This window comes from Panthera pardus, unplaced genomic scaffold (assembly GCF_024362965.1).
Source record: "Panthera pardus isolate Hobbes unplaced genomic scaffold, ASM2436296v1 HiC_scaffold_16, whole genome shotgun sequence".
NCBI classification, from domain to species: Eukaryota; Metazoa; Chordata; class Mammalia; order Carnivora; family Felidae; genus Panthera; species Panthera pardus.
Window position 1 is genome coordinate 140992939 of NW_026526721.1, and position 15753 is coordinate 141008691.

The following is a 15753-nucleotide window of genomic DNA, read 5'->3' on the forward strand; positions in this document are numbered from 1 at the left end:
GTAGGCACATGGAAACACAGGGAGGTATGCAGTTGCTATATGACTGGATACTAGAATCTGTGTGCAGTCAGTGGGGAGTCACTGAAAACTTTTGAGCATCTGTGCAATAGTCAGACTTATTTTTGGAAATATCACATAGGTAGTAAGAGACAAAACAGAGAAGAATGAAGTACAAAAATGTAGAAGTCATGATAACTAGAGACAGGAAGACTAATTAAGAGGAACACTTTACGTCAAAGAAAACTTCTGAAATTCTAAGCCAGTATCAATGGAGACCAAGAAAAGCGGGGCAGTGGGGGGAGGATTGTGGAACTGCTACACAGGCAGTCAGTAGGATTCAGTTACTGATTAGATGAGAAAGTCCCAGGTTTTTGGCTTGTTTGTGATGGGTGATAAGGCACAGAGGTGGAAGAGGTTTTAAAATCAGGATAATGGGCTCAGCTTCAGTTATGTGGAGTCTGAGGGGGCTTTGGGCAGTCAGGTAGCTGTGTTAACCTGGCACTCCTGAAAACATTGTAAGTTAGGGACAAAGATTCAAGAGTCATCAATGTGAGTGAAAAAAAAAAAAGGTCTGGGCATAGATGAGGTTACTTGAGACTATGTAAGGTGAAGAGAAGAGTGCTAAGAACAAAACACCAACTAAAAAGGAGAGAGGCCATTTCCTAAGGAGGAACCTGTGTGTGCTAGGAAGCTAGGTAAGAGGCAAATAGTACACACATCAGTTTATCAGAACAGTAGAAGAGAGTGATCTCTCTGGTATCACAAAGTTCCTATGCTTTCAAATATTAGCTCGGTACACTCCATCTCTGAGGCTCATTTCTCAAGCTCTAAGTAGACTAATGGACATATCTATATATTCCCTAGGCTCTAAAATCAACCTGCCCAGAAAAATCTGCTTCTTTCAGACCACCATGCCTCCTGTTTCCTCAACTCTGAACAGCCTTCTCAATTTGACTAACTCTTGCCCAACAACCTTCTGGAGGGTAGCTTAAGTCCATACTTTTAAATCCTCAATAGAACCAATCAATGCCAATGACATGGGAGGTGCTTGATAATTTTTTAACTAAGGGTAATAACAAATAAATAGTAAAAGCTTACTTTGAAAACCAAATATTTTTCTGCTTAAGAGACTTCCTTAATTGGTCATGATGTAGAACTAAAGTTCATATTTTAAAGCTGATATGTTTTTGGTTGTTGTTCCAGGATTTTAATGTAGAATGCTGCTAAATAGACTATTTCTAGCTCTCATTTTAAAAACTCCATCAACCAAGTAGTTCTTTACATATGTAGATCCTTGACTAATGTTTTCATTTTGTGGACGAACTGCTCTCATAGAACAAATGATTTCCTATCACAGTGAAATATATTAGAAACAAAGCATGATTTAATAAGCGCACAGTAAAACTGAATATATATATATATATCATTAGGAAGATGGAGTCTACCAATGAGTTAAAACAAAAGAAATGTCATACCTTTTTCCTCTTCAGCAACTTTTTGCTGGCATCTGCCTTCATAGCAGTAATTTCAGGAACTATTCTTCTCCCATAAGGGGAAGGCATTGTCTCTTCCAACTGAAGTTTCTTCACCTTAGGTTTGCCAACTTTACCTTTTATTGCTTTCCCAGCCATTCCAGCCAGAATATCTTCTCGTTCTTGCGCCTCCACTTTCTGAAGTATAATTATAAAAAGGGTGGGTGCGAAACATCTCATTAGAAAAGACAATCAGTACTGCATAAGAAATTCAAACTACAGTAAAACCTTGGTTTGCGAGCGTAATTCATTCTGAAACGTGTTTGTAATCCAAAGCCCTTGTGTATCAAAGCAAATTTCAAGAATCATGGGCTCAGCTGGGATCATGTGGTGTTCGGGGTCACGCACTACTCGTATCACTTGTCTTGCAGATAAACAGGAAATCTTTGTAGCATAATAGCTTAATGGAAATAACATAAGCTTTGAAATCAGACAGACCTGGATTTCAATCTTAACACTTCATTTATTAGTTTAAACTAATACAAGAAATAAGTTATAATTTATAGAGCACCTATTAAGTTCCAGGCATTAAAACTCATGTAATCCCCATTTTATGAATGAGGAAGATTGGGACTCTACAAACATAACTGCTCTTAACCATAATGATGTAATGCCTCCCTAAACAAGTTATTTAACCTCTCTAAACTTCAGGATCTTCATCTAAATAACTGTTTAATAAGCTCTTTCATTTGGGGTTGTGACAGGAGTCAATCTGAGGATTACACAGAACACAGTGCCAATACACAAGATATTCAATTAATGGCGTAAGATTTTAAATGATACAGAGAGACATGAAATTTAAGTCTAAATCTTTTTAGATGTAAAAAGTTACCATATCCAGAAAAAAATAAGTTGTCTGGATCTATTTTGCTAATTATCAAGTAATAAAATAAGGTGACGAATTAAAAGAGGAATAAAAAAAGGTGGGGGAGAGGAGGGAAGAGTAGTGTTATTCACTGGGACTATTCTGAGTGATGATATTTCAACAATCAGGAAATTTATAGGCATAGCCACAAAAAGTTTTCTATGTCTCAAGAATCAGTGATCAAACTTAAAGCAGTATTAGACTATCATTAATATTAATCAGAAACAATGTCTTTTTAACATATGCCTGTTTCATGTACCAGCAGAAAAAGGCTCTAATTTTTAAAAATCTAATTCATTAATCTAAGTCATATTATGACACTTGAAAGATGATTAAGGAAACCCAGAACAACAGCACTAAAAAATGCCAGAAATTCTATAAGGCTACCACCCTCATTTGTAAGAGTCCTAATTCTGATTTAGGTCATGAAAATAAAACTAAAACATGTGGACAAAAATCAATGAAACAACTAAAAGTAAAAAATGTACTATCATACAAGTAATGACAAATAATAATTGACCTTGTGCTACTCAAAATCAGATGATCATATTGCTAACCTTAATTTAATTCTAATATTTTAAGTGAGTTAGTTGCTTCACAACAAATTGGGCAATTTTAGAAAAAGTTTACATTTTCTATCTTTCTCTACGTTTTTTTTTTTTTAAATTAGAATTCTACCTGGAGAAAACTAAGTTATAAAAACTATGTTAAAATTTCTCTGTTATAAACCTAAAGTCACTATCATTCTACTTTGTAAAAGTTAACATACTTAAACTGAATCAATAAGCTATTTTGAAGTTAAGAAAATTTAACAGAAAGTGTTAGTATTCAATTTATTCTAAATTTAACTTCATATAGGTTTTTACACTCATCTATACCAAATATGACTTTTCTTTATAACTTCGTAGAGCTGGAAGCTTAATCCTAATGCACCTTATAAACACATTAACCTTTACAGACTTAAAAGAAACTGAAATAATTTAATTAAAGAACTTTCATTCTTATTTCAAAAACATTACTTTTCCAAATATAGTTTAATGGAGACTTAACCTACATCCAGTTCCTCAACAAATGCTGCTAAATCTTCTTTCCAAAGATCTGAAGGAGATTTTCTTTTAAGATCATTGACCTCTCGCCCCTATAGTAAAAAAGTAGTAAAATTTAAACATTCAGTAATTTAATAAAGTATAAAGGGTAAATCAAAATACTTCTTTTTGTAAAAAGAAAAACAAATAAATGGATAATACTGAAATAGTTTCAAATTATTTAACCCACAAAAGTTCATACTTTTGCATCTCTCTGTTTAATCAGTTCTTCAACTTTTTCTTTAGTAAGAGACCACAGAGACATATTTAAAATATAATTAAAATCGGGGCCTGAAGGAGTTCCTGAATCAGAGGAACTATCATCATGCTGGTTTTGTGTTTCTTCCTCTTCTGCTGCCTGTAAAAAATAATAAACTTTATATTAAAGTCCTGTATAGTATCAAATCAACGCTGAATTTTATTGAATATGGAGTTAAAAATTCCACAAATGCTATACTCTTAATGCTATATTCTCAGGGTGGTTGGGGTTATTTTAGATTTCTATCTTCAGGATTACAATATAAAATATGTATTTGCTATAAAAAGTTTTCTAAAAATACACAATAAATCTTCAAAAGGAATGTATAGTCAATCCCTATTTATCTAGGAATCTGATGAAAAATTAACTGCTTTGCCCAGGCACTAAGTCATAAAATGAGAAGATACCACATCTTGAAATTAATAGAGTGGAACTAATGTTTTATCACTGCATCTTGTCAGATTTTTATATTGGTGAGTGAATTAACAATTTGAAACCCGAAATAAGTATCACTTATAAAGAATGTTTTACAGTTGTAATATAAATATGCTAAGGTGCAGTCACTAAGTATGATTTCTTAATAAAAATTCTCTAAAGCAACAATACTCATGTCAGAATGAACAGAAAGTTCAATTAAGAATTTAATAGCTGGTGAGTTAGAGTAAGAATTGTGAGGGCTATTCCAAATTTTTATTTGCAAGGTCTTTTTTCACAGAAACGGTTGCAATAAAAAATCCTCTTATGCTAATATTAAATTTCAAAATCCAATGAATTTAATAGAAGTTATTACAGGTGACATCACCTTTAAGATTTTTAAAATAACAACAGCCATTAAATAAAATTGCATTTAAATTTTTTAAGGCACTCAGATAATTAAAAATGACTGAGTTAACCATGACATCCCAAGAAACAAAACGTTCGCTTTTGGTAACCAAAAAAAGAAAAAAATCGCTTTCAATTTAGTTTAAAATTTTCAGTAAAATGATGTATATATACACAAAGTAAAGTTTAGTGTACTTTAGAAGGGATAAAGATTAAAAATTGCAAAGCAACATGCTTCATTACATAAACAAAACTATGAATTCAATTAAGCAACATTAGCCAAATAAGAAATGCTGTTGCTGAGCCGATAAATGATCAAAAAGTACCCAGACAAATAGTACTTACGACAAATTCGTAAATTCTACTGTTTTCAAAAATTCTTCATGAAACAGTGTGTTTCTATGGAATATTTAGGTTGTTACACTACTATTAAAATATTATCAGGCTGTCATAAAATCCTGTTTAGATCCACACTCTAGAAGTCTGTTTGCTCTAGGTTTTGATGACACCCAGAATATTGGTAACATTCTATGGATATATGTGTATCTACCACTGTTAGCATGAAGATAACTAAGGATACTTTCAGAAATCAAGAATAAAAACTTTAATCTCATAATTATCTGCTTTGTAATTCTCTCTTCTCCAACTCTACACAATAGGACACTCTTGTAAGAGCAGCTCCTTTTGTTACCTTCACCCCCAAAGTGAACACATGGCCAAGATGCTGAAAAAATTTTGATGGTGACAATGAAATTAGTGAAACCAACCACTAGGTTTTATCCATGAAGTCTACTTCCACTGGAAGGGCACTCTCAAACCCTAAACATCTTTATCTTTTAAAACTAAGCATTAAATTTACTAGCTTACTAGTTAATTTTTTTTAAGATATAGTTTAAACCAACAATGATACAGAAGGGCAAGCAGTGTATAAACCATAATTTGGGGTTTAAAAATGCAGTAAAACACACTGAAAAGAGCAAAGTGCTTGGATCATCTTAATTCTGAACACTCCCCATCTTGTCCTCCCCCATCTTCCCCAAACGATAAATAAGCCTATTATCTTAATATATAATTGCTAAGCATATAATTTATTCTAAATTTACTCGCTCTAATATCTGGCATTCTATAGACTGTTCAAACTTTTAAAAAGCTTAAATAATAAAAACAAAAGCAACACTTCAATGTAGTTGATAAAAAATCTGAAAAACATTGTGGGTTGAGAATTCATAAATGTAGGGAAGTGTCAAGTTTCACTTTAAGTTATGTCATATAATTGTAACTGTTATCACGTATACACAACATTCTAATTAAGAAGTCATTTCTATAACGTTCTTCCTTTTGTACATTTGTGTTCTCAATCACAATGTTGTATTGCCTTTTTAAATTTTTCTTTTAATTATATACAACAGAAAGAGACTAATTCTTGAGAAGAATCTCAAAGTTTCAATATTCCATTCACTGAATACTAGTACTTTATGATCTGAAATGGACAATTTAATAAATAAAAGATCAGATTTCATCTGAAGTTCCAGGGTTTAAACTTCTAGTCAAAGATCTAAGCGTAGGACAGAGCACATACTTGGTGCTCAATAAACCCTATACTATTGAAGATTTTGTCTCTAGTCTTCCCAGCATAAACCAAAACCACACCAAGTGAATGGTGACTGGATACCATACTATGGCAATCGTCAGACCAGTGTGAAATCATCTATGTGCTACCAGTATAGTTCCCGGGTTGTACACATGCACCTCACAAAGACCACCACCACGAGTAACACCCTTTAATGGCAGGCTCAGAAAAAAGGCCAAGGAGACTGAGCTACCTTCTCACACCTGGAGTCATTTCTCCAGGCCCTGGCTGGGTCACACTGGCAAAGGGCTCTGTGGTGGGTGTGCACTGCAAAGTCCTGCACTGTATCTGTTCTGCGGATGAACAGAAGACTTCAGTCTCCAAACAGAGAACTCGGCACCTTTACAGCAGCATTAAATTTAAAATTTAGGGGTTGGGTTGTTTGTTTTGGAATTTGCTTTTAAAAGCTTCTCTGAATGTCTTGTTCTGCAAATGATTACCTTTTCTTGTGCTTCTTTCCAGGCTTTCACTGGGTCAGATTCATAACCTCTCTGGACTAACATTTGAATCAAATCTTTCTTTGACCTATTCTCTATGTGAGGGAAAAATAAAGTTAGGATCAAGAAAAGAGATTCAATTTGTATTTGTTTATATTCTACTGATAAAAATGTCTTCTATTAATAAAGTTTTTTTTCCATTTTAACTAATGTTTAAATTTTTAAAGGTTGCATCTTACCTATGGTAATTTTTCCCTGTATCTTCTCTAAAATGAAACGGGCTTGATTGTTAAGCTTTGTAGATTCTGCTCCCAACATTCCTACAAGCCACTCCTTACGTAAACCGTAATAACTTAATCGTAAATCAAAGAATTCTTTCAAAATGTCTTGCACAGTTTCATACTTCTTGAGACATCCCATATGATCAAAGAGTACCTAAGGAAAACACAGTTTTTGAAGATGACATAAATCCGTACTGGTATTTTTAACTTGTAGGACATCTACAGTATTTAAAATAACTACAACGTACTTAAATGAACAGACACCACCGCTAAATGCTTGTTAAATAGAACCAAAATTATTAAATATTCCTTTGGTGACTCCAAGAAACATTCAATTCTCAAAACTATGACAATATTTAAAATAATTCTGAAAGATAAATAGGTCCTTTAAAAAAAGGTTCCTACTCAAAATGGCTATAAAACCATCTAAGAAATTTTTTTCAAACTAAAAATAAATGTTAAAAGTTTGTTTACAAATGGTGAGTTCACAAATGTTCAAGTTCTCTCTCCCCCATATACCTAATAGAGGTATATTTGTCGCTTTTTTGTTTTTTATAATCATGCTATAATTCATTCAAACTTCCTCAATTTGGAGGAAAATTTTACTTCTTCTCTATCCTTATTCTCCTTTTTCCATCTGCCATTCTTAGCAGATTATGGCAGTTTGTCTCAGCCACTGTGCTATTGGACTTTTTCTCTTACTCTATTTTATGTCTAAAAGCTAATTTGGAATGGAATGAGGGTTACTCATACATGTTCACTTTCTACCTTTCTCTCCAATTACATACAAACACAAATATACAAGTTTAGTAAAGCAGATTAGAGCTGTGGGGAGAGAAGTACTCCACAATTAAAATGCTAACAGAGACAGGAAGAAGGAACATGAAAATCCTGCACCAATCATTCTCATAACTTCTGGTCAGTGTACATATCCTCTGTGTTCAAGCCCAGATGCACAAATGCAGAGTTGGGATTAAGAGTAGTGGGTAATAGGAGAGGAAAAGGAATGTACCTCTAGATTCTTCAGCAAATATATAGGGGGAAAACCATTCAGATTTATTATAGCCACAACCATCATGAAGCCAATCGCAAAAATCCAACTCATGGCATGGAAGAAACATTAAATTAATAGTAAATCTAATCAATTACCATGGAATTACAAGTAAGAGTAGTTTGAAGTTTAAAAACTTTATGCAATCCAGCAGCTTCTGCTTGTGCTAGCTTCTCTTCAGTCATTTTCACCACAAATTTCACAGTTGTATCAGTATGATATTCTTTATAATCAGAAATTAATGCTGGTGTTTTATCTGTTCCATTTAGCATAGGTTCCAAAACCTGTTCTTTGTATACCTACAAAAGATATAAAAGTAAGTAATTCTTCTCCTGACACACACTTGCATTCTCATACTGTAAGTCATGCAATTCTTAAAATATTCCCAATTCTGGTGGGAAAAAAAGAAAAATGCCATGTCTATCATCTCCTGCCCAGCATCTATAAAGGACAATATATGGGGGTCTCAGTGGTGAAAGAAGATACACAGTAACGGTTCTGATCTCCTACACCAAAGCGCAAGGAAAGGGCTAAGAGTATGAAGAGGATGACATCAACCACAGCAGACAAGAGATGACAACGCATATACTTTTAGATCGTAACAGCTGATACTGACACGGACTTATTGACCATATTTGTAAGGGTTCAAAGCTAGCTTAAGTCATTTTACCTTTTAAAGAAATTAAACTTTTAAATTACTACTTCAACATTCAAAGCACAAATTCGATTTGGAGGGGTCAAAAATGTATACAGGAAATTTTAAACACTGTACAAACTGAGGACAAACAACGACGGAATCATATTCTTACCAGAAAGCATTACATAACACACTGCCCTCCTGACAGGCAGCTCACACACGTATACTAACCTGTGTCCAAGTTCTAACTGGAAGCTCTGTAATCTCTACTGTGTTTCTATCCACCACAAATATTTCACCACTGACTGCATATTGGTTTTGACCAAGCTCTTGGATCGTTCCTTTAAAGTTTTTGTAGTTTGGAAGCTGCAGAGAAAAATAAAAATAACTCAAGGCACTGACTTGACTTCTCTCTTAAATGCCTATACCACACTTGAATGCCCCTTAGTCTACGGTCTACTGCTACTGACAGATTAACATGACTTAAACTAAATTCCTCACCCTCAATAGTCTGTCTCCAAATAATCACTCGATCCTGAATTCACAGCTTCTGTTAATATAATCTCAACATCTCCAAATCTCAAAACCTTAGCTTCATCTTTCCTAGTCTTAGAAAATTTTTTTTCAGCCTATTGCCTCTATCCCTCCTTCTCCCCTAGATTAATAATCCTTTCAAATCAAACTCTTTGGATGTTATATTGAAAGCCTTCCACAACCCGCACCCAATCTGACTTTCTACCTTTTCTCCAATGATGTGCCTTCCAGGCCACTACTCTTCTTCCACACTGTTTAAACATTTTGAATACTCTTACAATATATACATATATCTATATACACGTATAGAGAGAGCGCACACATGAAAAGCAAATATTGACCAAATAGACTGACTTAATATTCTAAAATGCATCTGAAAAAATTAAGACACAATAATCATAAGACATTTTTTGCTTCTATTAGAAATATTTTAGAGTACTTTAAAGTATTTAAGGGGAAAAAGATTTTAAATCATACTTTTAGCCTAATGTTTTGTTTGATTTTATAAGAATGAAATAAAACTTGGAGAGAAATAACATAAAAATATTTTGTTTCCATATGCTGGTTTTATGAAGTGTTTTTTTCCTCTGCTTATTTACATTTTCTATAATGACCACTATAATTTTTTAATTTTTATATTAGAAATACAATTTTAGGGGTCCCTGGGTGTCTCAGTCAGTTTAAGCATCTGCCTTGACTCAGGTCATGATCTCACAGTTAGTGAGTTCAAGCCTTGCGTTGGGTTCTGTGCGGACAGCTCAAAACCCGGAGCCTGCTTTGGATTCTGTGTCTCCCTCTCTCTCTGCCCCTTATGGGCTCATGCTCTCTCTCTTTCTCACTCCTTCAAAAATAAACAAACATTAAAAAAATGTAAAAAAAATATATATACTTTTATTTAAGTGTATCTTTATAAAGGGAAACTTCCGAATGATTTTAAATCAAGTCAACAAAGGGAAGACACCTTTTTAAGAAGTTTTTCTTGGAGGGAGTTTGGGGCAAAATAAGCACAGTGGATGCTATAGGACAAAATTAAAATTATGAGGATACATTAAAATATATACAATGTGTTAAGTGTCCTTACAACTCTAATAGGATTTATTAGTTTGAGAACAAAAACAAAGTTGCATATAATTTTGTCATGAAACTATTATTCTCTACATAATTTAGATATTTAAAAGCCTGAAATGAGTTATTTTTAATTTTCAATAAAGTTTCTCCCCATAATCCTTATTCTCCAGGCTTTTTCCAAAGCTTATACTTTTTACCATAAGCACATATCAAGTACACACTAATAAGGTCTTTATTGTCTACAATATGTTCCAAAATGAAAATGGTTCCAATACTTTTCTAAAATGACTGGACTTTGTAGTTTACACATTACCATTTGTTAAATAAACAATATAAGCAGGAAGTTCTAAACAATTACCATAGGATGAGGATCCAAGCCATCTAGCATTCGTCTGACGTTGTTCACAATTTCCCTAGCATCATAGTTGGGTAGTTTACAGGCCCATCCAGTGCCAATGCCCTCAGCACCATTTATTAAAACCATGGGAATTATAGGAATATACCACTCAGGCTCTACACGTTGATTATCATCATAAAGGAATTTAAGCAGGTTGTCATCCACAGCAGGAAAAAGCAGTCTTGATAAAGAGCTAATGAAAGGGGGAAAAAATATGGAAAAATGGCTTGGTTTTAGGAAATAAAACTTTATACATAATTAAAGACTATATTTCAAAAAGAGGAATGCATTTTTTAAAATATTTGATTACATGTACTTAACCAATTTACTAAACTTATTACCAAATAGATTTTTCAGGCAGAAAGCCAGAATAAAATAGCCCTATTTTACTTATGTGCTTACTTACTAGCCTACTTAATTTCTTAGTATTAGTAAATAATGTTTTATGGATTTCCTCTTACTCTGACTAAACCCCAAAACCTCTCCTCAGCCTATAAAGTAAACTTGGATCAGAAAACATCCTTACATTAATTAGGACTGGTTTCACCAATAACTCCCAAACACTGAGATCAAAAAAACTTCATTCTATTTGCAGTCAAATAATTTGGAACATTCACCCTCACTACAGTACCCAATCATTTCCATATTACAATTCTGTTAAACATTTTAGTTTCAATAGAAACTTCAAATAGAACTTTACACCACTGTATCAGCAAAAGCAAACTGTTACCTTAACATTGTGAAAATATAACGAGGGCTTGCAGCATCTTTGCCACCATGAAGCCGAGTTCCAAACTGACCAATTGGCTGAAGCAAGTTAATGTTGTTACTTCCCACAAAGTTCTGAGCCAAATTCACAATAGTCATCATCAATGCTTGCTACAACACAGAAACAGAATATGACGTTAATATCCTAAACTTTGCATACATATTCCCTAATTGTTATTAAAGTCCAAATTCTTGATTCTCTTACACATTTCCAAAGAATTTACAAAAGAAAAAATACTTTATTATGCTTAATTATCATTCTTCATGCCAGTAAGTATAGTTCTCAGTTGATTCCAATCTTAATGCTTACTTCTCCATGATGATAAGCAGACATCTCAGCAACAGATCCAGCCAACTGGGCAACTTTTACTTCACGTTTATCATTCCTCTTGAAACAGGTAAATAAAACTTTACGTTGGCCTGGTTTAAAGCCTATTTTTAAAAAGAGCAATGCCTCTTTTAAAAATATTACTTGAGATATCGTTGCAATGTTTCTTTTAATGACAACAATGCTCCATATATTCAAGAGAAAAAAGCAAGGTAACAGTTTCCTTTTGAAAAATAACTAAAATTGTTACCTGAGATTTTCTAACAAACTAAGTACATAGTAACATGATTTTACACCATCTCAGTCTATTCCAAAAGTGAAGTACCATGTAAAAGCCCACCTGCTGGTGGTCTTAAAGAACCGCTCAGTGGTACCAAATTCCTTTCACAGGAGTTGCCAAACATCCATACACCCAAATGTCAGTTGTAACTAAAGTAGCAACAAACCATCAATGATCTTGACAAGTATATTATTAGAGTATCCCAAATCAGAAACCCTTATAAAGAAGAGACGTGTTATGGCAGTTAAGAATGCAGGCTTTAGAATCCCACTAATCTGTATACTCTCCTCAACTTGTCCGTTTACCATTTGACTTTTTGCAAATTACTAAACCAGTAAGTCTCAGTGTCCTCATCAGTGTAACAGAAATAATTACCTTCCTAACAGGGTGATCATAAGGATTACATGAGATAATGCAAGCAAAGTATTCTGCTTCCTTATCATTCTTCTTGCTCTAGATCAGTGAGCACAGTAATAAGCTTTTCAGTATAGGCTAGCTATCATCATCATTGTGGGCCCAGAGCAGGTAGAAACAAGAGGATGACAAAATATGGCCACTTTCCTTGAGAATTTTATAATCTAACTGAGGAGGCAAAATTGACACAAGTAAAATAACAGGCACACAATATTGGAATAAAAGTTTAGGCATCTGAAACCAATTTAGACTGCAGTTGTTAGAGAAGACTTCACAGAAGGGATGTAACTTAAAACTGAATTACATGGATGGGTAAAACCATCTGCTATTAGCTGAAAACCCAAGGAACACAAAGATCAACTTGCTAAAAGTTATAAAATGAAAATTAAATGTTTCTAGATAGAAGACAAAAATCTGCTCTAACTACTGGGTGCCAGTTTCTAAAGATTTTTTGGCATAAGTTTTTGGGTACTGAGGTATAAAGGTGTTTTTAAAATTTAGTCTCAGGGGGTGCCTGGGTGGCTCAGTAGGTTAAGTGTCTAACTCTTGACTTCAGCTCTGGTCATGATCTCATGGTCGTGACACTGAGCCCCACATCAGGCTCTACGCTGACAGCACAGAGCCTGCTTGGGATTCTCCCCTCCTCTCTCTCAAAATAAATAAAGAAGCATTTTTTTTTTAACGTTTATTCATTTTTGAGACAGAGAGAGACACAGCATGAATGGGGGAGGGTCAGAGAGAAGGAGACACAGAATCTGAAACAGGCTCCAGGCTCCGAGCTGTCAGCATGGAGCCTGATGCAGGGCTCGAACTCACGGCCTGACAGATCATGACCTGAGCCGAAGTCAGACACCCAACCGACTGAGCCACCCAGGCGCCCCAAGAAGCATTTTTTAAAATTAGTCTCAGTTAAATATTTTAGAATTTATCAAAATCTGATTTTACTTTTTATTTTTAAAAGTCCGCAATCAACTTGAGTTAAAACTTTCAAAACTTTGCCCTAATTTTCCTAAAAAACTTTTTAAAAAGAGTTTAAAAGATTCTAAAGAATCAAGGACTATAAAAGATTTCAGTACTACCAAAAGATCTCAAAAACAAATTCAGATTTTTAAAATTCATTATAAGAATGGCTTAGAATACATGATATTAAGAATATACTCAATAACTACATACAAAAGTGAGAAAGATTTTCAAACAAAAGCTACTTACCATCAACAAGAGATGGTATAGATCTTTCATTGTCTGAGTTTGAGAAGAGAATCAATTCTTTGTTGATGAAATCATTGTAAGTCAAATGCTTTGTTGCTGTACCATACAAAAATTGCTAAGAAAAAAGTTACACAGCAACACAGTCATTAGTCCTGCATGACTTTTAGTCTCTTTCTTCCCCCAGACCACCACTCTTTATGACTAACCTCTGGTAAGCCATGTAACCTACGCTGTCTCCGATCTTCCATAAAATTTGTTAACCATTCTTTTCTGTCATCAATCTTCTTCTTACTGAATGCCTGAAAGATTCCAGGTAACAATTCAAAATATTAAAGATTAAATGAATTTCATTATACCATTAAAATTTATAATGGCAAATAACTAATTATTAATTGCTCAGAAATTAAGGGTTTTTTTAAAATATGCTTCTGTCCAAGATATACTTGAACAGAAGTCTTTCAATTAAAGAACTCTGAAAGCACAGCATAATTTGTGTGAGACTGGGCTGAAGAAACACTAAGATTAACTAGTTTGGGCATTCCAGTTCAAAAGAGACTTATCACAGAAAACCAAGACTAGAAAGAAAGGTATGGCAGGTAGAGAGATGGATATTAGGAAAAAAATTTTTTAATTAACTTGATTACCAAGGTAATGGCAGCATCATCTTCAGGGCCAGCATATCTAAACAAGATACGGTGCCTTTCCATATCAGCAAAATATTCTTTTGCTTCTTTAGCTGTGCTGGTACCCAAACCTGCACAATTTAAAAAATAAAGTTGAAAATAATCCAGACAGAGAACAAATACCATATGATCTCATTCATATGTAGAATCTAAAAAAGTTGAACTCACAGAAAGAGAACAAAATGGTATTTGCCAGGGGCTGGGGAGAGGGGCATATGGGGAAAGTTCAATCAAAGAATACAAACTTTTTGTTATCAGGTGAATAAATTCTCGGGATTTAATGTATAGCATGGTGCCTATACTTAATAATACTGTATTGTATACTTGAAAATTACTGAGAGAATAATCTTAAATGTTCCCTCTATAAACAGAAAAAATTAACTATGTGAGGTAATAGATACATTGACTGTGGTAATCATTTTCCAATATATATATCAAGTCATCATGTTGTACATTTTAAATATGTATAATTTTGTCAATTATTCTTCAATAAAGCTAAAAAAATTTACATGAATTGTGAACATTAACAGTTGTTTAAAACTATTAGGTTAAAAGCTGATAGATCAAGCTAGCAACACCTATAGCAATGGGTCAATCTTAACAAAGAAAACTCAGATATTACAGGCCTCTTGACATAAATATACAAAGTTACCTATTAAATGTTTTTGCCACATAAATCTAATCCAAATCTATATAAAGCCTCTGATTTAACTACCAATTTTTTAAACAGAAAATAAGGGACAAAGGAACATACTATATATTTAATGAAATTACAGTGATAATCATCAAAATTCAGAATGCAGAAAATTATGCAGGACAAACAATCCGACCTTTTGAACAAATGAACTGCAAGGAAAAAAAAATGAAAGAGAAGCAATAAATTAAGAGTTAACAGATTTATCAAACCAAATGCAACCTGTGGCCCTTGATTGGATCCTAACTCAAAAATAATTTTTTTAATAATTAGGAGAATTTTAACACCAACTGAATATGTAAGGTTATTAAAGAAAGGTATGATAATGAAATTAGGGACATTTTTAAAACATTCTTTTAGAGATACATACTAAAATATTATGGAGGGGCGCCTGGGTGGCTCAGTCGGTTAAGCATCTGACTCTTGGTTTCGGCTCAGGTCATGATCTCACGGTTCGTGAGTTCAAGCCCCACATCGGGCTCTGCTCTGACAGCATTGAGCGTGCCTGGGATTCTCTCCCTCCCTCCCTCCCTCTCTCTGCCCCTCCTCTGCTCTCTCTCTCAAAATAAACTTAAAAAAATTTTTAAAAATAAATGAATAAAGTATTATGGAAATAATAGAACGTCTGGAAGTTATTTCAAATTAATGGGAAGGTGAGAAGAGTTTTGATAAACAGGATTGGCAATGAGATGGTGACTGTTAAAGTGCATGGGAAGCCCATCATACCACCCTCTCTACTTCTACAAAATTTTCCAAAATAATTCTTTTAAAATCAGCAA

The 15753-nt window shown here is 33.8% G+C and overlaps 1 protein-coding gene across 2 annotated transcripts in view; it reads right to left on the bottom strand.

Moving 5' to 3' along the window:
* TOP2B (DNA topoisomerase II beta) overlaps window positions 1–15753 on the bottom strand; it is a 65197-nt gene that overhangs the window by 11622 nt on the left and 37822 nt on the right. For both annotated transcript variants that reach the window (XM_019422918.2, XM_019422917.2), the window contains exons 16-28: window positions 14242–14351; window positions 13804–13896; window positions 13598–13712; window positions 11677–11798; window positions 11329–11477; window positions 10560–10791; window positions 8831–8965; window positions 8061–8261; window positions 6870–7065; window positions 6634–6725; window positions 3685–3840; window positions 3452–3535; window positions 1476–1670 (exon numbers count right to left, since the gene is read on the bottom strand). In XM_019422918.2, coding sequence (XP_019278463.1) covers window positions 1476–1670; window positions 3452–3535; window positions 3685–3840; window positions 6634–6725; window positions 6870–7065; window positions 8061–8261; window positions 8831–8965; window positions 10560–10791; window positions 11329–11477; window positions 11677–11798; window positions 13598–13712; window positions 13804–13896; window positions 14242–14351 — 1880 coding nt within the window. The remainder of the gene's footprint in view (window positions 1–1475; window positions 1671–3451; window positions 3536–3684; window positions 3841–6633; window positions 6726–6869; window positions 7066–8060; window positions 8262–8830; window positions 8966–10559; window positions 10792–11328; window positions 11478–11676; window positions 11799–13597; window positions 13713–13803; window positions 13897–14241; window positions 14352–15753) is intronic.